This window comes from Girardinichthys multiradiatus, chromosome 22, assembly GCF_021462225.1.
Source record: "Girardinichthys multiradiatus isolate DD_20200921_A chromosome 22, DD_fGirMul_XY1, whole genome shotgun sequence".
Lineage (NCBI taxonomy): Eukaryota > Metazoa > Chordata > Actinopteri > Cyprinodontiformes > Goodeidae > Girardinichthys > Girardinichthys multiradiatus.
The window spans coordinates 23348521-23370543 of NC_061814.1; the positions used below are offsets into that span (position 1 = coordinate 23348521).

The 22023-nt window shown below is 42.4% G+C and overlaps 1 protein-coding gene across 19 annotated transcripts in view; it reads right to left on the bottom strand.

Moving 5' to 3' along the window:
• kcnma1a (potassium large conductance calcium-activated channel, subfamily M, alpha member 1a) overlaps positions 1-20215 on the bottom strand; it is a 230144-nt gene extending 209929 nt beyond the window's left edge. For all 19 annotated transcript variants that reach the window (XM_047352359.1, XM_047352356.1, XM_047352353.1 and 16 more), the window contains exon 1: positions 19047-20215. In XM_047352359.1, the coding sequence (XP_047208315.1) occupies positions 19047-19334 (288 nt within the window). In that variant the 5' untranslated portion in view covers positions 19335-20215. The remainder of the gene's footprint in view (positions 1-19046) is intronic.
• Positions 20216-22023: the final 1808 nt, after the last annotated feature.

The following is a 22023-nucleotide window of genomic DNA, read 5'->3' on the forward strand; positions in this document are numbered from 1 at the left end:
GGACCCAGTTCAAGCTCCTTGAAGAACCTACCTGACCTCACCTCCGTTGGCCGGATTTCCAGTCAGGCTTTGCTGGCAGCCGTTGGACTCCATAACCTCAGCTTCTCCGAGCGAAACCTGTCCACCCTCCAGCGAGCGGCACCACTGGACCAAATCAGTAAGGAAACAACGAATCAAAGTTTTGATCTGTGGAAAGGATCAGTTATCAAAGTGACCAGGCTTACCAAACTTACCAGACCCGGAATAACTCCCCTCCGGTGAACCAGCACCTGCAACAAACTGTAAGATAACTCACACCGCAAAATCTCCATTGTCATCAACCTCTACTTACCTGTTACCCTTCCATGCAGCGGAGAGGTTCCAGTACCAGATCCCACCTCCATCGGACCTGTGAACAAATAAACACGTTAAACTTCATTTTCTCTCTGAGTGTTTTCTGCATATGGGTCAGATTGGCAACCAAAATGACAGAAACGACGGAAACACTGGAACAAGGGAGACCGCGACAGGGAACCCAAGTATGAAAGGACAGAAAATAGGAATTTAAATACAACTGAGGTGAAAAGAAAAAAATGGAAAACAGGTGGGTGCAATTAACAAAACAAACAGGTTTGGATCATGACAGTCTTATGTTACAAAAAACTTTAACTTTTACTTTCAATGTTATTTTACAAAATTGGTCTAGGCCAACCCTTATTACAGAAAAATGATTTCCCCTTAATAGCTCAAAAGCTAGTCAAACTTCATCAACCTGTCCATTCAGGCTAGGGAGAATTGTTGAGTAAAAAAATACCTTAGTATCTGTAGACATTAAGGCTAAATATTGAAAGCTAAATTTTATTTAAAGGTGAAAGTTTAGTAGATGTTTCAGTCTAGTTTGAGACACTGAAAAGATGGGTGGATTTAGTCAGAATTTAACCTTATCAGGAGCTTGAACCTCTGACCTCTAGCTTTATAACACGCCTATAATACAACTGAACATAGCAGTCGCAGTTAGAAGACTGCACTACAATAACACAAGGCATTTGTCTGTATTTGTTGCAGCTCAGGAAGCAATTTCAATCTCATGCCGTGCAATCTCTTACATTCTGACACATGAATATGCTTTGATATTTTGTAGCCTCCAAACTGTTCTTTTCCAGGATGGCCCTGTATTTAGCTCCATCTATCTTACCAGCAACTCTGACCAGCATCCCCATTCTTGCTGAAGAAATGGATCCCCAAAGAATGATGCTGCCGCCACCATATCTCACAAAATACAGGTCCTTCTCAAAATATTAGCATATTGTGATAAAGTTCATTATTTTCCATAATGTAATGATGAAAATTTAACATTCATATATTTTAGAGTCATTGCACATTAACTGAAATATTTCAGGTCTTTTATTGTCTTAATATGGATGATTTTGGCATACAGCTCATGAAAATCCAAAATTCCTATCTCACAAAATTAGCATATTTCATCCGACCAATAAAAGAAGAGTGTTTTTAATACAAAAAATGTCAACCTTCAAATAATCATGTACAGTTATGCACTCAATACTTGGTCGGGAATCCTTTTGCAGAAATGACTGCTTCAGTGCGGCGTGGCATGGAGGCAATCAGCTTGTGGCACTGCTGAGGTCTTAAGGAGGCCCAGGATGCTTCGATAGCGGCCTTTAGCTCATCCAGAGTTTTGGGTCTTGAGTCTCTCAACGTTCTCTTCACAATATCCCACAGATTCTCTATGGGGTTCAGGTCAGGAGAGTTGGCAGGCCAATTGAGCACAGTGATACCATAGTCAGTAAACCATTCACCAGTGGTTTTGGCACTGTGAGCAGGTGCCAGGTCGTGCTGAAAAATGAAATCTTCATCTCCATAAAGCTTTTCAGCAGATGGAAGCATGAAGTGCTCCAAAATCTCCTGATAGCTAGCTGCATTGACCCTGCCCTTGATAAAACACAGTGGACCAACACCAGCAGCTGACACGGCACCCCAGACCATCACTGACTGTGGGTACTTGACACTGGACTTCTGGCATTTTGGCATTTCCTTCTCCCCAGTCTTCCTCCAGACTCTGGCACCTTGATTTCCGAATGACATGCAGAATTTGCTTTCATCCGAAAAAAAGTACTTTTGACCACTGAGCAACAGTCCAGTGCTGCTTCTCTGTAGCCCAGGTCAGGCGCTTCTGGTTCAAAAGTGGCTTGACCTGGGGGAATGCGGCACCTGTAGCCCATTTCCTGCACACGCCTGTGCACGGTGGCTCTGGATGTTTCTACTCCAGACTCAGTCCACTGCTTCTGCAGGTCCCCCAAGGTCTGGAATCGGCCCTTCTCCACAATCTTCCTCAGGGTCCGGTCACCTCTTCTCGTTGTGCAGCGTTTTCTGCCACACTTTTTCCTTCCCACAGACTTCCCACTGACGTGCCTTGATACAGCACTCTGGGAACAGCCTATTTGTTCAGAAATTTCTTTCTGTGTCTTACCCTCTTGCTTGAGGGTGTCAATAGTGGCCTTCTGGACAGCAGTCAGGTCGGCAGTCTTACCCATGATTGGGGTTTTGAGTGATGAACCAGGCTGGGAGTTTTAAAGGCCTCAGGAATCTTTTGCAGGTGTTTAGAGTTAACTCGTTGATTCAGATGATTAGGTTCATAGCTCGTTTAGAGACCCTTTTAATGATATGCTAATTTTGTGAGATAGGAATTTTGGGTTTTCATGAGCTGTATGCCAAAATCATCCGTATTAAGACAATAAAAGACCTGAAATATTTCAGTTAGTGTGCAATAAATCTAAAATATATGAATGTTAAATTTTCATCATGACATTATGGAAAATAATTAACTTTATCACAATATGTTAATATTTTGAGAAGGACCTGTATTCTTTAAATTACACAAAGGCAGACTATTTTTACTAATTGGGGGGGGTTGATGGCAATTGGTTGCATTGCATTTTGTTTAGGGGTATCAGGTTAATGTGGGCACAATATAAATACACACCTTGCTTTTCAGATTTTTCTTTACAAAAAGTTTGAAAAACATGCCCACAGGTACTACTACCCCTTTGTGTGTGTTTATTTCATGAATCTCTATAAAATACATTGAAGTTTGTGGTTATGAAGTGATAAAATGGGAAAAAAGGTACATATAGTTTTATGAGTAATCAACCTAGACAGAAACATAAATGTACATTGACAGTCAATTTAGTTATGCAAGTGTCCTAATAGGATTAGCATTTTATTTCATCAATTACCTCTGGAATTCAACAAACTCACGTGGGATGAAGTGTGTAAGCTGGGCCAAGTTAGAGTGAGGTTAGTGAGAGGGACAGCTGATGGTAGAGGGGTGTGTGCTGCTCTGCCAAAGTTCAGCTGTTCTGTTGCCAAGCATGAGGAAACACGCAGTCACTATAGCACCTCCCTACCTCAACGGTCCATTTTACTTACAGGGTTAACAAACTGCAGAGTGTTTCTTTCACCAAGGCCATACGTTCAGTTATATACAAGCTACGCTGAGAATTACAAATGTAGCAAAAATGCTGGTGTTGGGTTAGATTAATTTCCCTGCAATGTAAGCCAGGCCTTAGAGCATAATAATCAATAACAATCTTCCATTATGGGAAATGCCCAGAGATGATTTAAAGATCACCAAGGCTGCTATATTTCATTAGAAACAACTATGAGGCAGACTTCTACACCTCAAAGCTCACAGAAAAAGACAGAAAAATGGAGCCCAGACGCCCAACGTTTGTAATGCATGATCCCAATTGGATCCTGAGGGGAAGAACAATACTTCACACAGTCAATTACTATTTAAATTTAAATGACCAGATTTATTAGATTAAGCTTGAGGAACACAGAGGGGATAGTATGAATCAAAGCATGTTATTTACTAAGCACTATTAGGCCTTTTTCCCTCTTAAAATATATATTTAAACTTAAACAATGTAGATCTTAAAGATACATCTGAGTCAAAGGCAGCTGCAAATGCAGAAAATGAATAACATTTGTATGCATAGAGACAGCTGCAGTGGGGGAAACTAATTTAAAAAAAATTATCTCATTGTCTTGAAAATCTGCTCATTTTCATTCATACTGTGACAGCACCACATTTGAATAATTACAATTTTTGAAACAAATGAGCATCCCTGTTGTCATCACAACAACAGTTGGAATTACTTTCCTGAAAAAGAAAAAGTCTTACCATGTCAACCTGAATGGGTTTGAGGAAGTAAAACAGCCAAAGCACATATCCATCAGTTTTCTCTCTTCTGGGCAGAAACTGCTGTACACATTCTGGCAGCTGGTGGCTCTTAAGTGCACAAAGACATTTTGTGATGCACCCTCAAAGGGTTTAAAGAGAAAGCTGAGAAGTGCTTGGATTGAAATGTTCTTTTGGACTTATACAGCAGATATGTGTTGTCTGATCACATCTAGCTCAAACTGCTTCAGCTACATTTAGGACTGGGCAGTCAACATTCTCTTTGTGCTTTAGATAGTTTAAACAGTTCATTGCTGCAAAAAACAACAACTCTAGAAGCAGGTTGGAGTTGCTCTGTTACTTTTCTTTCTGATTAATTATTTTTAAGAACTCAAATTCCTCTTGTGGTGGATATCATAGATTTTTTTTTTGGATGATTATCCTCTGGTATTGGATGCTGTGCAGCTAAAAAGATTTTTGCTGATACTTTTCTACTTTTGGACATTTGTTATGATGCGTCACCATGGAAACGGGGTTGCTTTTTTACACCTGGGAGCAGCTCAATGGACATTAAGCTGAGTACAAGGAGCTAGTGGACCGTTTTGTGGCATGGCGTAGAAACAATCATCTCATCTTGAACGTTAATAAAACAAAGGAGATGATTGTAGATTTTAAGAGAAACAAGAATAGGTCAAACACGATTTCCATCATGGGAGAAGAAGTGGAGGTGGTGGGGGAGTATAAATATATCGGTGTTCACCTGGACAACAGACTGGAGAGGAGATGCAACAGTGAAGCCATCTACAAGAAGGGACAGAGCAGACTGTACTTCTTGAGGAAGCGTAGAACACAGAGAATGTGTTGCTGCAAACACCGAAATCTGTTGTAGAGAGTGTGATCTCTTCTGCTTTCATCTGCTGGGGTAGGAGCATCAGAGCCAGGGACTTGAACAAGCTCAACAAGCTCATAAAGAAGGCTGGCTCTGTCTTGAGGACTCCTCTGGAGATCATTGTACAAAAAAAGGATTCTTCATAAAATGAAGAACATTATGGAGAGCCCTGAGCATCCTCTTCATGAGACTGTCCTACAACAACAGTTGTAGGACAGTTTCTTCAGTCAGAGGCTTCTTCAGATCTGCTGTAAGAGAGACCACTAAAGGAGATCCTTCCTACCCACAGCCATCAACTTCTACAACGGCTCTTTGAAGAAACCTGCATAATATGAGCTACAACAACATTTAATTTCCCTTTGGAATTAATAAGGTATTTTTTTATTTGAATTGAAGTGAATTTGAATTTTCCTCTTCTTATAAAGTCAGATGCAGTATAACAATTACTTTAACCACTGCATAAATTAAACTCTTTAAAAAAAAAATAATAATAAATATTTTGATTGTTGCAGCTAAAATTACTATTTTCTACATTTTGGTAAACTAAACTAATGCCAACTTCTTTTGCGGTCAAAATAAAAGTAAAAATGAAAAAGGGGAAAAGTAAGCATGGCTCAGCAGCAGAAGAGGCATATCATAGGTGGAAGGTATTACTCTGAAACACAGCAGGTCCTGGACCATTTGCTGTATGCCTTCTCACATTCTGTACCACCTCTCTTGTCTGGTTAATGTGAAAAAAGGCCACTAACACCACAAAATCTTTCAGAGTAAAAAGGACATTATTACATTTCCTATGCAACAAAAACCTGAAAGTTGTGTCTTTTTTACTAATAATACAATATGAAATTATGTCAAAAATACCTGTGTCTTGTAACTGTTTCTTTGCAGTAACAATTCTTCTTGGCAACAAGTCTTACAGTTAGAAAGCCTGTTTATGTCCCCATTAAATAGTGCCACACTTGTAAGTAAAATACATTTGTGGTTTGAACAGCAAAGTTCAAAGATATGTGGTTTGTGTCCATGAGAAATGGTAATTTAACAATTTATTTCTTTAACACACAGGGGCTTCAGTTGTGTGTGGGAGAATAGTACACAACCATAACCACCTGGCACATCCTCCTCATGCTGGTCATTAGCTTGGTCACACACTCCTGTGAGATGACATCCTGCTCCTTGACCAGCATTTGTCACAAGTTAACCAGTGTAGCTGTGTTGGTCGTTCTGGCAGAACCTGCACTTCCAGGCTGATCCCAAATGTGTTCAATGGGGTTGAGGTCAGGACTACAGACAAGACATTCAACCCTCTCCACCCCAAAACTCTGGAGGAAGTCTCTGATAACCCCTGTTCTGGGTTGGGGAAGCTTCACATCTGGGAGAATAGAATTTGTTCCCTAAGCATGAAGATGTGGGATCAGAATCTCATCTTGATATCTTTCTGATATTTCCCCCAATGATGACAAGCCTTGATTTTCCAGTGCAGGAGATGCCCACACCATCACAATGCCTTCCCCAAATAGTTTATGACTATCCATCAGCAGGAGTTTTATTGGCAAGACGCCCTGTTACAACAAATCACCAACTACAAGCCGAAAGCCCCCCACTCCATCAACGACCGACGCCTCGCCAACGACCTGAACGAGTTCTACTGCCGCTTTGAAAGACAAAGGGACAGTCCTGCAACCATCTCCCACAACGCCCCCCAACAGCTGCAGCCACAATCCACCACCCCCACCTCCCCAACCTCAAGAGGGGCCTTGGCACCTCCAACCCCCACCAGCCCCCTACCCACGCCGAGGACGGCTCTTTCCATCCAGGAGAGGGACGTCAACAAACTCTTCAGGAGACAGAACCCCCGGAAAGCTGCTGGTCCGGATTCTGTCTCACCAGCCAGCCTGAAGCACTGCGCTGATCAGCTGTCTCCAGTCTTCACAGACATTTTTAACACCTCACTGGAGACATGTCATGTGCCAGCCTGCTTCAAGTCCTCCACCATCGTCCCTGTTCCCAAGAAGCCAAGGACCACAGGGCTTAATGACTTCAGACCCGTCGCCCTGACCTCTGTGGTGATGAAGTCCTTTGAGCGCCTTGTGCTCTCACACCTAAAAGACATCACCGACCCCCTCCTGGACCCCCTGCAGTTTGCCTACAGAGCCAACAGGTCTGTAGATGATGCAGTCAACCTAGCCCTTCACTTCATCCTCCGGCACCTGGACTCCACAGGAACCTATGCCAGGATCCTGTTTGTGGATTTCAGCTCTGCCTTCAACACCATCGTCCCAGCTCTGCTCCAGGAGAAGCTCTCCCAGCTGAGTGTGCCCGACTCCACCTGCAGGTGGATCACTGACTTCCTGTCTGACAGGAAGCAGCGCGTGAGGCTGGGGAAGCATGTCTCTGACTCCCTGACCATCAGCACCGGTTCCCCCCAAGGCTGTGTTCTCTCTCCTCTGCTCTTCTCCCTGTACACCAACAGCTGCACCTCCAGTCACCAGTCTGTCAAGCTTCTGAAGTTTGCGGACGACACCACCCTGATCGGACTCATCTCTGATGGTGACGAGTCCGCGTACAGATGGGAAGTGGACCATCTGTTGGACTGGTGCAGCCAGAACAGCCTTGAGCTCAACGCTCTAAAGACAGTGGAGATGGTTGTGAACTTCAGGCAGAACCCAGCCCCACCTGCCCCCATCACCCTCTGTGACTCCACAATTGACACTGTGGAATCTTTCCGCTTCCTGGGAACCATCATCTCCCAGGATCTCAAGTGGGAGCCAAACATCAGCTCCCTCATCAAGAAAGCCCAGCAGAGGATGTTCTTCCTGCGGCAGCTGAAGAAATTCAACCTGCCAAAGACTATGATGGTGCACTTCTACACAGCCATCATTGAGTCCATCCTCACCTCCTCCATCACCATCTGGTACGCCGCTGCTACAGCCAAGGATAAGGGCAGGCTGCAGCGTGTCATTCGGTCTGCTGAGAAGGTGATTGGCTGCAGTCTACTGTCGCTCCAGGAACTGTACACCTCCAGGACCCTGAAGCGGGCAGGGAAGATTCTGGCTGATCCCTCCCACCCCGGTCACAGACTCTTTGAGACTCTCCCCTCTGGCAGGAGGCTGCGGTCCATCCGGACCAAAACCTCACGCCACAAGAACAGTTTTTTCCCATCTGCCACCAGCCTGGTTAACAAAGCCCGGAAACCACACTGACACTGTCCCTTTCCCCCACACCCCCCCTTTTTTTGCTGACAGGACACTTGTAACCTGTAACTATGCGTTACATTAACGCTCAGCTTGGACTCTCTTATACTGGACTCATCTTATACTGCTCTATATTTACTCTCACTCACTTAAAACTGTGCACTTATATTTATATTATATTGTAGATATGTTTGTACTGTTTAACTTGTACTGTATTGCACCGACTACGCCAAAACAAATTCCTTGTATGTCCAAAAACGTACTTGGCAATAAAGCTTTTCTGATTCTGATTCTGATTCTGACAAAGAGAAAATGCTCAAACGCAGATTTCCTTACTCATGTGCTAAATTTATGTGATTAGACGTTTTTCTGCTGAGCTGCTGGGTTGAGCTGCTGGGTTGTTACATTTCTATCATATATAATTTACTGTTGGAAATTATTTATTTTAGCATGTCAAATAATTTTATTACACAATTTGCATTATTTCTCTCATTTTAGCGGTACAGCATGATAGTGCCATTCATCACGGATCTTTGAGGAAACAAATCTTGTCACAGGGTCTCATGTTTCATATCTCCCTCCCCTTTCCCCACTCAAATCACGGAGACATCACATAAGAACTCATGGAAGTGGCCACATCCAGAGAAGATCTCTAAATGTTCAGGTATTCATACAGAAGAGGAGTACCACACATTGGAAAACAGCCAAAGAACACGGACATGTTTCTAATGACACAATGTTTCCAGCACTTCTTCTATTCTCTATTCATAATGAGTACAGTTTGAGGCTGCAGTGTGGACACTGACATATTGTAGCTTACAACTTCATGCTTTATGGTCAGTAGTTAAACTGCCCTGATTCTAAGACCCAAAAAAACCTTTGCAGCAATTGTCACCTTGCAACAACTTCGTCTTCTTTCTGCAAGATTGTTTCACTATGTGCTTATAATCCTTATAGAGATGAAGGCCATTATAAAGAACTAAGCAGCAGCTGTGTGACATTGACCAGGTCAAGGCGAGAGACACTGCTCTGAAAACCTTTCATCGTCCTCTCTGCCGCCGTTTCCGCATCCACATCTCGCTTCTCTCCCTCAGAGCTTCAACCTCCATTTCCTCGCTTCTGATTCCAGGTTCCCAGTAACGGCACAGAAAGGCAGCCAGGGCCCCAGGCCAACTATGAATCCTGTGTGAGACACTTGCCAACTTCACTGGCTGTACTAGTCAGCTGAACAGGGATCCAGTTTCGCCCGTCTTAATAGTTCTAACAAGCCTTTTCCCTCAGCAGCCAAGTGTCAAGCCTTCCAAAGTCAAGTAACAGGATGCCTGTGCCTTCCATACACACACATAGGATAAATCCAAACAAAAAGGTGGTTGTTTTTACAATTTCTCCTCATTTACAAGAGATGAGAGACAACCAGATACCCACCAGTAGCCACAAGATGGATTCCCAATTATATCTGCATGGCTTGTTTTCATCACATTACGAGCAAGATGGTGGAAAGCATGAAGGGTGACATATGGTTTAACGCAGTTTCTGATGCTGGAGTCCACGTGTAGCAATATGACAGTAGATGGACAGCCAAGCAGAGATATAAATAGCACACCGCACAGAGTTATTCTATAGTGTAAAGCTGTGTAAATGAGATGCAAATATTTGTTAATGTTTTGTTCAGCACTGCCGATAGCCTAAGTTTTATATATATAACGCCATATCACAACATGTCATCTCAAGGCACTTTACAAAGTCAATTCAATCGAATCATACAGATTTCAAGTCGTGTACATTCCAATTAATCCTAACTATCAAACAGTGCAGTCGGATTCAGTTTATTTTTCAAACTGGTTAAAAGTTTTTCTATCTAAGGAAACCCAGCAGATTGCATTGAGTCAGTGACTTGCAGTATTCGCTCCTCCTGGATGAGTATGTAGCGACAGTGGACAGTCACTTGCATTAACTTTGCAGCAATCCCTCATACTGAGCATGTTTGCAGTGACAGTGCAGAGGACTCCCTTTAAACAGGAAGAAACCTCCAGCAGAACCAGGCTCAGTGTGAGCGGCCATCTGCCACGACCGACTGGGGGTTTGAGAGAACAGAGCAGAGAAAAAAAAAAACACAGAAGCACTGATCCAGGAGTACTTTCTATAGGGAAGTAAAACATTAATGGGTATAGCTCCTTTAAAGGCTTCATCTAGGAGAGAAAGACAGCTAAGCAGATTAACTCTGAGCCAGTTTTCAAGAGTATGAAAGAGAGCACATACAGTTAGTCACAGTATAGCTCAGCCAGTAGCTATGTCTAGGAGAGACAGGGTTAAACACTGAAAGACAGGGCCAAGTGCATAAGGTGAGCATTAAGTTGTTGGCAGCAGCAGCTTGGCCAATGTCCCCCTCCAGGAAGGTACCACAGCTAAACACAGAGCCAGGCCAGATGTAGCTTCTAGAAAGAGTAAAAATAGAGAGAGAACATAGAGTTAAAATCTGAAATAACAGCAAATATTGCAAAATTGGAGAATAGTATGAGAATGTAGCAGAGAGAGGGAAAGTGGTCATTATGTCCTCCAGCAGTCCAAGCCTATAGCAACATAAGTTCAGAGATAGCTCAGGATAACCTCCCATTCTACTTCTAGAGACTCTAGGAACCACCAGTAAACCTGCAGTCTGATAACAAAGTGCTCTTTTAGGAATATATGGAACAATCAGATCTCTGATGGAGCTGCTCATCCTTGCGTTCATTAGGTTAGAGGTGGGTTGCAGCCTGGACAGGTCGCCGGTCCATCAAAGGGCAACACAGAGACACACAGGACAGACAACTACGCATGCACACACTCATACCTAAGAACAGTTTAGAGTAACCAAGCCAGAGTCCCTGGAAAGAACACACATGCACAAAGAGAACATGCAAACTCCATGCAAAAATACCCTAGAAAGCGATTGGAACCCTGTAACCTCTTGCTGCTTGTTTATAATTGTGATTTTTGGCTCAGACATACAGATTTGAAAAACATTAAAAAAGAGCTGCAAATTTGTTTCTGAAATAAGCATATTGCAACACACTACACTGCCAAAACTATTTGTTCATCTACCTTGAGACACATTTGAACTTTAGTGACATCCCATTCCTAACCTATAGGGCTACATATGAAGTTTGAAGTTTGTCCACCCTTTGAAGCTATAACAGGTTCAACTCTTCTGCGAAGGCTTCCCACAAGTTCAGGATTGTCAGTCAGTCAGTCATTTTCTATACTGCTCCTTCCATACTAGGTCGCAGGGAAGCTGGTGCCTATCTCCAGCAGTCTATGGGTGGGAGGCGGGGTACACCCTGGTCAGGTCACCAGTCCATCGCAGAAAACAACACACAAACAACCAAGCACAGACTCATTCACACACCTAAAGGCAATTTAGAAAGACCAATAAACCTAACAGGCATGTCTTTGGACTGTAGGAGGAAGCCAGAGTACCCAGAGAGAACCCACGCATACACGTGGGAGAACATGCAAAGTCCATGCAGAAAGTCCCCCGGCCAGGAGTCAAACCCAGGACCTTCTGGCTGCAAGACAACAGTGCTACCAAGTGTGTCACCGTGCAGCCCAGTTCAGGATTGTGTTCATAGGAATTTTTGACCACTCATCCAGAAGCATGTTTGTGAAGTCTGACAATGATGTTGGACTAGAAGGCCTAGTTCACAGTTTTCACTTGATTTCATCCCAAAGCTTTTGTATCAAGTTGAGATCGAGACTGTGCAGGGCAGTCAAGTTCTTCCACCCCAGACTTGCTCATCCATGTCTTTTTGAAACTTGCTTTCTGCTCTGGTGTGCAGTCATGTTGGATGACTGCTCTAGAATCCAGTAACGGTGTGCCTTACACCACTGCATCTGACACTTTGCATTGTCCTTGGTGTTGTGAGGGTTGGTTGCAGCTGCTTTGCCATGGAAATGGATAAGGAAAAGGCCTTCAGGAGTGGGGACAAAGACATATACAGAGAGGCTAAGTACAAGTTTGGCAAGGCAGTGAAAGAGGCCAAACGACTGTACTCTGAGAAGCTCCAAAACCAGTTCTCAGCCAACAACTCTGCGTCTGTCTGGAAAGGGCTCAAGCAAATCACCAACTACAAGCCGAAAGCCCCCCACTCCATCAACGACCGACGCCTCGCCAACGACCTGAACGAGTTCTACTGCCGCTTTGAAAGACAAAGGGACAGTCCTGCAACCATCCCCCACGACACCCCCCAACAGCTGCAGCCACAATCCACCACCCCCACCTCCCCAACCTCAAGAGGGGCCTTGGCACCTCCAACCCCCACCCTGAAGTTCCCCCCCACCAGCCCCCTACCCACGCCGAGGACGGCTCTTTCCATCCAGGAGAGGGACGTCAACAAACTCTTCAGGAGACAGAACCCCCGGAAAGCTGCTGGTCCGGATTCTGTCTCACCAGCCAGCCTGAAGCACTGCGCTGATCAGCTGTCTCCAGTCTTCACAGACATTTTTAACACCTCACTGGAGACATGTCATGTGCCAGCCTGCTTCAAGTCCTCCACCATCGTCCCTGTTCCCAAGAAGCCAAGGACCACAGGGCTTAATGACTTCAGACCCGTTGCCCTGACCTCTGTGGTGATGAAGTCCTTTGAGCGCCTTGTGCTCTCACACCTAAAAGACATCACCGACCCCCTCCTGGACCCCCTGCAGTTTGCCTACAGAGCCAACAGGTCTGTAGATGATGCAGTCAACCTAGCCCTTCACTTCATCCTCCGGCACCTGGACTCCACAGGAACCTATACCAGGATCCTGTTTGTGGATTTCAGCTCTGCCTTCAACACCATCGTCCCAGTTCTGCTACAGGAGAAGCTCTCCCAGCTGAGTGTGCCCGACTCCACCTGCAGGTGGATCACTGACTTCCTGTCTGACAGGAAGCAGCGCGTGAGGCTGGGGAAGCACGTCTCTGACTCCCTGACCATCAGCACCGGTTCCCCCCAAGGCTGTGTTCTCTCTCCTCTGCTCTTCTCCCTGTACACCAACAGCTGCACCTCCAGTCACCAGTCTGTCAAGCTTCTGAAGTTTGCGGACGACACCACCCTGATCGGACTCATCTCTGATGGTGACGAGTCCGCGTACAGATGGGAGGTGGACTATCTGTTGGACTGGTGCAGCCAGAACAACCTTGAGCTCAACGCTCTAAAGACAGTGGAGATGGTTGTGAACTTCAGGCAGAACCCAGCCCCACCTGCCCCCATCACCCTCTGTGACTCCACAATTGACACTGTGGAATCTTTCCGCTTCCTGGGAACCATCATCTCCCAGGATCTCAAGTGGGAGCCAAACATCAGCTCCCTCATCAAGAAAGCCCAGCAGAGGATGTTCTTCCTGCGGCAGCTGAAGAAATTCAACCTGCCAAAGACTATGATGGTGCACTTCTACACAGCCATCATTGAGTCCATCCTCACCTCCTCCATCACCATCTGGTACGCCGCTGCTACAGCCAAGGATAAGGGCAGGCTGCAGCGTGTCATTCGGTCTGCTGAGAAGGTGATTGGCTGCAGTCTACTGTCGCTCCAGGAACTGTACACCTCCAGGACCCTGAAGCGGGCAGGGAAGATTCTGGCTGATCCCTCCCACCCCGGTCACAGACTCTTTGAGACTCTCCCCTCTGGCAGGAGGCTGCGGTCCATCCGGACCAAAACCTCATGCCACAAGAACAGTTTTTTCCCATCTGCCACCAGCCTGGTTAACAAAGCCCGGAAACCACCCTGACACTCTCTCTTTCCCCCACACCCCCCCTTTTTTTGCTGACAGGACACCTGTAACCTGTAACTCTATGTGTTACATTAACGCTCAGCTTGGACTCCTGCTTACTTGCACTGCTTTACTTGCACAATGATTACCTGCACTGTTGTATTGCTCTTGCATCTTATACTGCTCTATATTTACTCTCACTCACTTAAAACTGTGCACTTATATTTATATTATATTGTAGATATGTTTGTACTGTTTAATTTGTACTGTATTGCACCGACTACGCCAAAACAAATTCCTTGTATGTCCAAAAACGTACTTGGCAATAAAGCTTTTCTGATTCTGATTCTGATTCTGATTCTGAAACCCATTCCAGGAAGTTTTCTATGCACTGTTCTTGCACCTTAAGCTGAGGCCACATAAAGTTTGGAAGTCTGTAGCTACTGACTCTACAGGAAAGTGGTGGCTGAGTCGGTTATTTACAGTCGCTTCCACTTTGTTATAATCCCGCCTGTGGAATATTTAGTACTAAGGAAAATTTCACGACTTGACCTCAATCATGGTACCATGCTCAAATTCACTGAGCTCCTGTGAGGGATCCATTCTTTCACAAATATTTGCTGAAGCAGTCTGCATGTCTAGTAGCTGTATTTTATACACCTGTGACCATACAAGGAGTAGAAACACATTAATTCATTAACTTAGAGGGGTGGCCCAGTAGTTATAGTAATGTAGTATATATGACAGACATTGCTTTCAAGTTTTGATTACAAATTCAGATTATTCCACCAAATATGGATTTCTGAACTTTGTATTGTACTGAAAATTTGTATTGTGTTGTTTAAACATGCAAATGTGATATTTATATTTTTGACAGGTGTAAATACATGATTCATGAGAAGCAGCGTCTATGATGATCACAGAATCTGAAACTCGGCTTCTTTTACAGTTGCTTTAGAGGGTGAAAATACACTGAGAGGAGGCGCAGACAGTCAAGAGGTTGGAAAATGCAACTAAACCACCCAAGAGGTTTAACTCAGCCAATAAACATATAGAAAGATTGTAGCCAATTAAAAGAAAGTCGGTACCCACTTACTGGGAAGGTGACCAACAAATATGAGTTTAATTCAAATGTTTCTGTGAGGCAGCACAGAAACTCAGGATCACATCTAAATGATGAGACGAATGTCACTAATTCTTTGTTAATTAGCCCACCACCTACAGAACTATGAGCAGAAGTGGTGCATAAAGCAAAACTGCAAGGAGTAGCTGCTCCCCACAAAAACATGGCTGCCTTTCTACAGTTTGGCAAACATCCCATCAAAAACACAACAGAAAATATTTTAAAGATGGATGAGAAAGCAAAACAAAACCTTGTTTGTTGGTTTGCATCCTATCTCTTGTTGTGAAGATTAGGGCCAGGGTCCTGCAACCTAGGGCTCCAGGGCTGTATGTGGCTTTTTATGGCTTTATTAGAAACTAGGAGTGTTTTAATATCTGAAAAAAAATTTGTTTAGTTATTCATATGTTTTAGTAAATATCTGCACAGAGTTTCGGGAGCATAATGACATTAATGTTACAAAAATTGTGTAAAAAAACTATAAATAACAGATTTGTTTTATTCTTTGTTAAACAAATAAAAAGTGTAATATGGTGGATATTGATAAAACTTTTAAAAATATCTTTTGTATGAGGGTCATGTATATTTTGTGGCTCTTTGGAAAGTAAAGGTTGCTAACAAGTCGTTTGGGCCAACGTAATTAGTATAATTTTTTTAACAAACAAAAAATTTTTTATACTCTGTTCCCAAAATTGACTAAAGTTTTAGCACCTACAGAATCGAACTAAAAGCTCAAACAAAGGATCACATCCTGCTCCCACTTTCCGAAAACCACTTTGGATCATTTGTTTTTGCAAATAAACTATTGCAGCCCATGTTCATCCTGTTTGTTTAACTGGGTTCTAATAGACATTTAAGCCTGATCATTATAAGGTTTTGTTCATGCAATTACATTGAAGTATTTAAAAAGTATTTGCAAACTGTCTAACAGAACAGTTTGTATGAAATTAAAATCAAACAAATATTTAAAAATCATTTATATCCACCCATACAATTGGAGCCGTTCCGATAAACTGTTTCTTTGTTATGCAAAAGTATACTTCATCTAATCACGGATAATAACAGTGACTCATATTAAACCTCGAAAATTATTATGAATTCTGCAGAAGCATCAGTAGTAATAAAGTGGGTGTTAAAGACAACACAAAACAACCAGCACACAAAGGCAAGACAAAATGCCTTGAAATTGCATCAGCAACTATTGAACAAGGCTTAAGAACAAAAGGTGATTTTCTTTAATTATTGTTTGACAAAGATGCTCTTTATACTCTGTTCCCAACTCTTAATTTCAAAAAGGAGAAAGGAAAAGGGAAAGGCCATCGAAAGGATAAAACAGTCACATAGCATGAGGGACAGATTGGAAGCAACAATGATGATAAATTTAAATGTCTTTCTTTCTTCTAAACAAGAAAGGTGATTTAAAAAATACACACTGTACACCATCACCATTCAACAGCTACCCTATCCATCCAGGGGGAGGACTCACTACACGCAAGTGTGAGTCACACAAGAACTAAATGTGAATCAGCTATGATTCAGCCACCCCAAGCAGGCAGTATAACAGGCATTCAGCCTCATTATCCTATTTCTATATTAGTCCTGCTGACAATTTACCTTCACCACTACACAGAGTCATTTGAGGAGCACAGAAAAAAGATTCCAGCCATGTGAAAGGCAGAGGTGAGGCCAGAAAATATTCAAATAGGGTTGCTCGAGAGGGGCACTCCCACTTCTCTGGGCACCAAAAGGAAAACCAACGTCTACTGGCTCGTGTGTGTCGGACACCAACATTGGAGACTAATAAAAGTTTGAATTCAACGGCTTTCAACCAGCAACTGTCACAGACCTCAAGCAAGCGATGAAAAACCATTTCTTCAAACATACAATACAATTTACTATGGGAAAACAACAAAAGCTAGAAGAGAATAACAAACGTTTTCTATAATGCTGCCATATATGAGTGGGGAGGGGGGGTATTCAAAAAGATATGATGTATAGAACAAACAAATCACATAAATAAAAAAACTTGTTCAATAAATAAATAAAAGATGGTACTTTGTCAGGCAATGTCAATGACACTGGCTGTAATACTTATTAGACATCAATATTTTTAGACGTGATCTTGTTTATTTATTGATTCGTTTTTAAAATTTCATCCTTTTTTTCAACAAAAAAAGTCAGAAAATTTGATCAACTTTAACCCTGCTGTACTTAAAAATTAATCATAATGGATTCGTTTGCTTCAACAACATATTACCTGGCTAAAAATTGTGTTTTTAGACATTTTCAAAGACGGCACTTAGTTTTATTTATTTTAGTCATGATGTAGTTGATGCTACTTTATCATCATTTAACAAAATCTGAAGTCAGTAACCTAACTCTGTGATCACCGTCCAGTGTGACTGCAGGGGACAGCACAGTTTCACATAAGAGCTTATATATATATATATATATATATATATACATGTCTTGTTTGTTTTTCTATATATATGACTAAGAACATATAAAATAAACAAATGTAGAAGAAGAAAAAAAGAACATTTGCTACATTTCTAATCCATGTTGGTGTAAAAATGTCTTGTTCTTTAAAGCTTTGGTCACACCAGTTACAATCATTAAACAAAAGTAAATGTCAGACAAATGCTGATTTCTTTTATTAAGGGCAAAGGATATGCAAACTAACATGGCCCTATGTGAAAATATAACACCCCCACCTAATAAATCATGGATTAATTGTGATTAACCACATTTTTTTGTTGAATTTCAGAAGCCACACTTAGAGCTGATCACTGGTTGATGTGTAGAATTAAAAACATGAAATAAGCTAAAAAGAAAATGTAAGAACAGATGAGAAGCAAGGTCGCTGACATCTAGCAGTCTGGAAAGGGTTACAAAGCTGTTTTTAAGGCGAGACAAAAGTGGAACCTCTTGGAAGGTTTGCATCCCATTACTCTGACCAAAAATGAATAGGCATGTCAAAAAACAGAAAATCATACAGGCAGTCAAATATGGCGGTGGTCATGAGATGGTGTGGGGCTGTTTTGCTGCTTCAAGACCTGCTGGAAACGATTTGCTATTATTGATTGAACCATTAACTCACTCTCTACTAGATGGCCATCAGTTCATGACCATAGACTGTAGCACACTTGGGTTATGCAGCAGGACAATGATGTAAAGCAGACCAGCAAGTCCACCTCTGAATGGCTCAAAAAGGAAGGTTTTGGATTGGCCTGATAAAAGACCAGAATTAAGATTTGACTGCAATGCTGTGAAGCCACCTTAAATGGACCATCTAACATGTAAGTGTAACAAAAAAGCAAAAACAGAAGTAACCTGCAAGGGGGCAAATACTTTTTGCACAATAATGTCTATAGGTGGCTAGTGCACTTTTAGGTGAAAATAAAATAAATTTAAATTATCTGTTATTCTGATTAATACAAAACAGCAGATTGTGATTCTATGCTATACTTTTTCTCTTAAAAGGAAAATCTAATAATGACTGACGTTTTACTTTTTCATTGCTAACTACAAAAATGCAACACGTTATATTATGCGCCCAGAAAACCTTTAGAAAACGGAAAAAGGTGAAAATCAAAATTCCCTCCTATAAAAATAGGTAATTCTCCTTAGGGCCTCATATAACCTTGAGCCGCCTCTGGTTGTGTATGCTGAAGCAAAATAAAATGAGGGAATTCCACCCATATCCCTCATGCAATTTCACCCCCGTCATGCCAGAGTGGGAGTAAACAGCCTAAGGAACCACTGTTCACTGTTGGTGTTCACAACTGCAATAGGCGCCTCAAGTATTGTCCATGCAACACAAATAATACCAAAACCTTTGTTTTGCCACATAAAAAAAACAAAGCAACCCATTCTGACTCCTATATGTTGCACCAGTGCTTCTGCTGGAATATGATTGCTCACAGAGTTTCCAACCATTACCTTTTTTTTTATGTTGCAGTGGCAGCAGACAGTCCACATATACTTGAGGGTCCTCCACAGCAGGATGATGAAGAGACCCCCGAAAAACGTCACCATGGAGGAGGCGAGGAATGCCCACCACATGCGCTGTCCATAAGTGTCGCATGGCACCTCAGACGTGTGGATGACAACGCGATCCATCTTGGATATTAAGATCGAAGAGTCCGGATTGTTGTTGTTATCGATGCTGCTTGTCCTCATAGAGCTGTCGCTTCCATGGGGATCCGTGCCATGTGCCTCGGCTAGCATTGAGGAGCCTTGGAGAGCCTGTGCCAGCGTCCCCAGCCCCACTCACCAGCCATATTGCTTAAAAAAATAAAGGAAAAAAAAACCCTTTTTGAATTAGATTCTGATAACCCCCACCAAATTATGTTTATTTTCTTTAAAAGCCTATTAATTTTTTTATGATTAATGACTGTGAGCCGCCGCGCACGCAAAGCAGACCAAAATAGCGCCTCGGTGGCCCCTTGGAGAGAGGCATTTAAATCCGCAATAATAACGACGAATCTTAGGCGCTTCTCATTCTGAGGGGCTTTTCTGGCTCTTTCACGACATATGCCGCGACAGGGACGGCGTCGTTTGCAGGCTGCTGCGTTTTTTTCCTGATAATGCAGGCGCACAAACAAGGGAAAAAATAGAAAATAAAATTAATAATAAAAATGTTCCGGGCTGTGTTCCTTCTCTAGCCGTCTTCCATTCAGGGATCTTGACGATCAGCGGATAAAGAATCGATTTTAACACTTCTTCACTCGACTGTAAACGCTTGGCGTCTAATTCTGTCCTAAATGGGGAGAAAAACGCAGATCAGAAGACTACATATTCAAACAGGCGGTTCGGGTTTTCGCTTCTGTGTTAAGGCGAGGACTGGCGCGTCGCTCGGGTGGATGTCGCTGCCTCCATTCGGTCCCCCTGCAGCCCTGGCACGGAGCGGCCAGCTGAGAGCGTCTATCAGATCCGCTCCAGAGGAGGGGAGAGCAGGGAAAGATTCACAGGTAGGAGGGCGGAGCCAATCGCTAATAATAAAGACGGACAGAGGCGCAGCGAGACCGTGACGACGTTTTCCTTGTTTTTTTTTTGTTTTTGTTTTTTTCGGGAGCCGAACTGGTCCCCTCCGCTGCTTTGGCTGCGAAACTGCGCCTCTGCGACTTTACTGCGAGCCTGTGACGCAGAAACACGCAAAGAAAGGGCTGTATCGATCAGTCAAAAATAATTAAGGGTTATATGTTGCTTTATAAATATCAAATGATGATCCCTCGCCCCACACACACACACACAGAGAAATGCAACAGCGCCCTGACCATTAGGGGTTGGGTATGGGGGGAGGTGAGGGGGTATTATCACGCTGAATTTCTCATCAAGGATAGTGCTCCTTTTTTTCAATTACTGAGATAGTGGCTGTTCACCCATGGAGGCTGTCCCTGTTTTTCATTTTTAAAAAGTTGCAGAGAGAAAGAGAGAGCGAATGAACGTCCTTCATGATCAATTAGTGTAATATGCTCACATGTTTAGACTTCATATGAGGTCAAAAACAGGTGTAGATTGGTGATGACGGTGAGGCATGGCTGGCTCTGGTTAATGGCTGCTCGCTGGAAAACCTCAAGTAGACAGTCACAGTCACTAAACAGCTGGCTTGAGCCCCTAAATAACAACTGACCCTATCATAACAAGGCACATGTGGCAGGAGGTTTCCAGACTTCTCTGAGGCTGTTTTGCACCAAAAACGTGAAATTAATCTGTGCTTTAATTACACAGGAGCATCTAATATGAATATCATTGAAAGGTTTAGTTCAATTATTAAGATAAAAAAAAGTAATGGTAAGTATATTCATTACACACATCTCATAAAAACCCCAAAATCCGTTTATCAAAAATATATTGCATAATAGCAATGTGCCAATGGTATGACTTAAACAAGCATGGGGAAGGATGCTCACAAATCACCAACAGACATCCAGCCAGCATGTTAGTTGTAAATCCCAAAATGGATTTTCGTTAGGTTAGATGGCAACCAAGTGAACCTGGATTGGTTCTTGTATAAAACCCACCTGGGTTGATGAAATCCATGGATTGAGAGGAAGAAAAAAATGTGGTAAGAAAGTCTTGACAGGATTGAGAAGCAAAGCCCATTTTAGACTTTGGGAGATATTTACAAGGCATGCACTCCGAGTATTAGGTGCATATACAGTAATCCATTTTTATGGCTCATATTCTAATTTACTGTGAAACAAAATTTTAGGTTTTCATTAGGTACAATCCATAATCATCAAAATTAACAGAAATAATGACTAAAATATATGATTATGTAATGAATCTTTAAATAAGTTTAACTTTAAAATTTCGATTATATTCCAAATTATTTTAAAGTCTGTTTAATATAAGGGTCCTCTGCTGGCTTTGGGAGCTGTAATTTTTTATACAGAACAAAGTTCTGAAAAAAGAAAAAAGATACGATTTATTTTAGTGTTTATCAAAAATGAACCAAATTTGAAATATGCTTCAATAGAAATCCAATAGAAATTAATTATATCCGATATAAAATGTATTTAAGATTTCAAAAACTCAGAGGAAAGGACATTTGTCAGTTTAATAATTATGTTAATACTCATAATTCATTGCCAGGCAACTGTGCTTGGTAGCCCATACAATTTTGGGATAGCTCTGTCTAAGGAAGTGTGGAGTTGTAACACTTAAGTCTCAGGCATAGATGTTCTTAAAAGTAAACATGTCTGTCATGCGTCCCATCATAGCAATTTATTATCCAGGATATATTAGTGCTTCAACAAAAATAGCCCCTGGTAAGGGCTGGCTGTCATCTAACTTGAGGCAGGGCTGAGCTGTAAAACGTATTAGACAAGCCAATCTTTGAATTATAGCTTTTCTGAGTTATGATTCTATGTGCAAGAAGTTTGGGTCCACATAAAACAGGCCGCAGATCAAT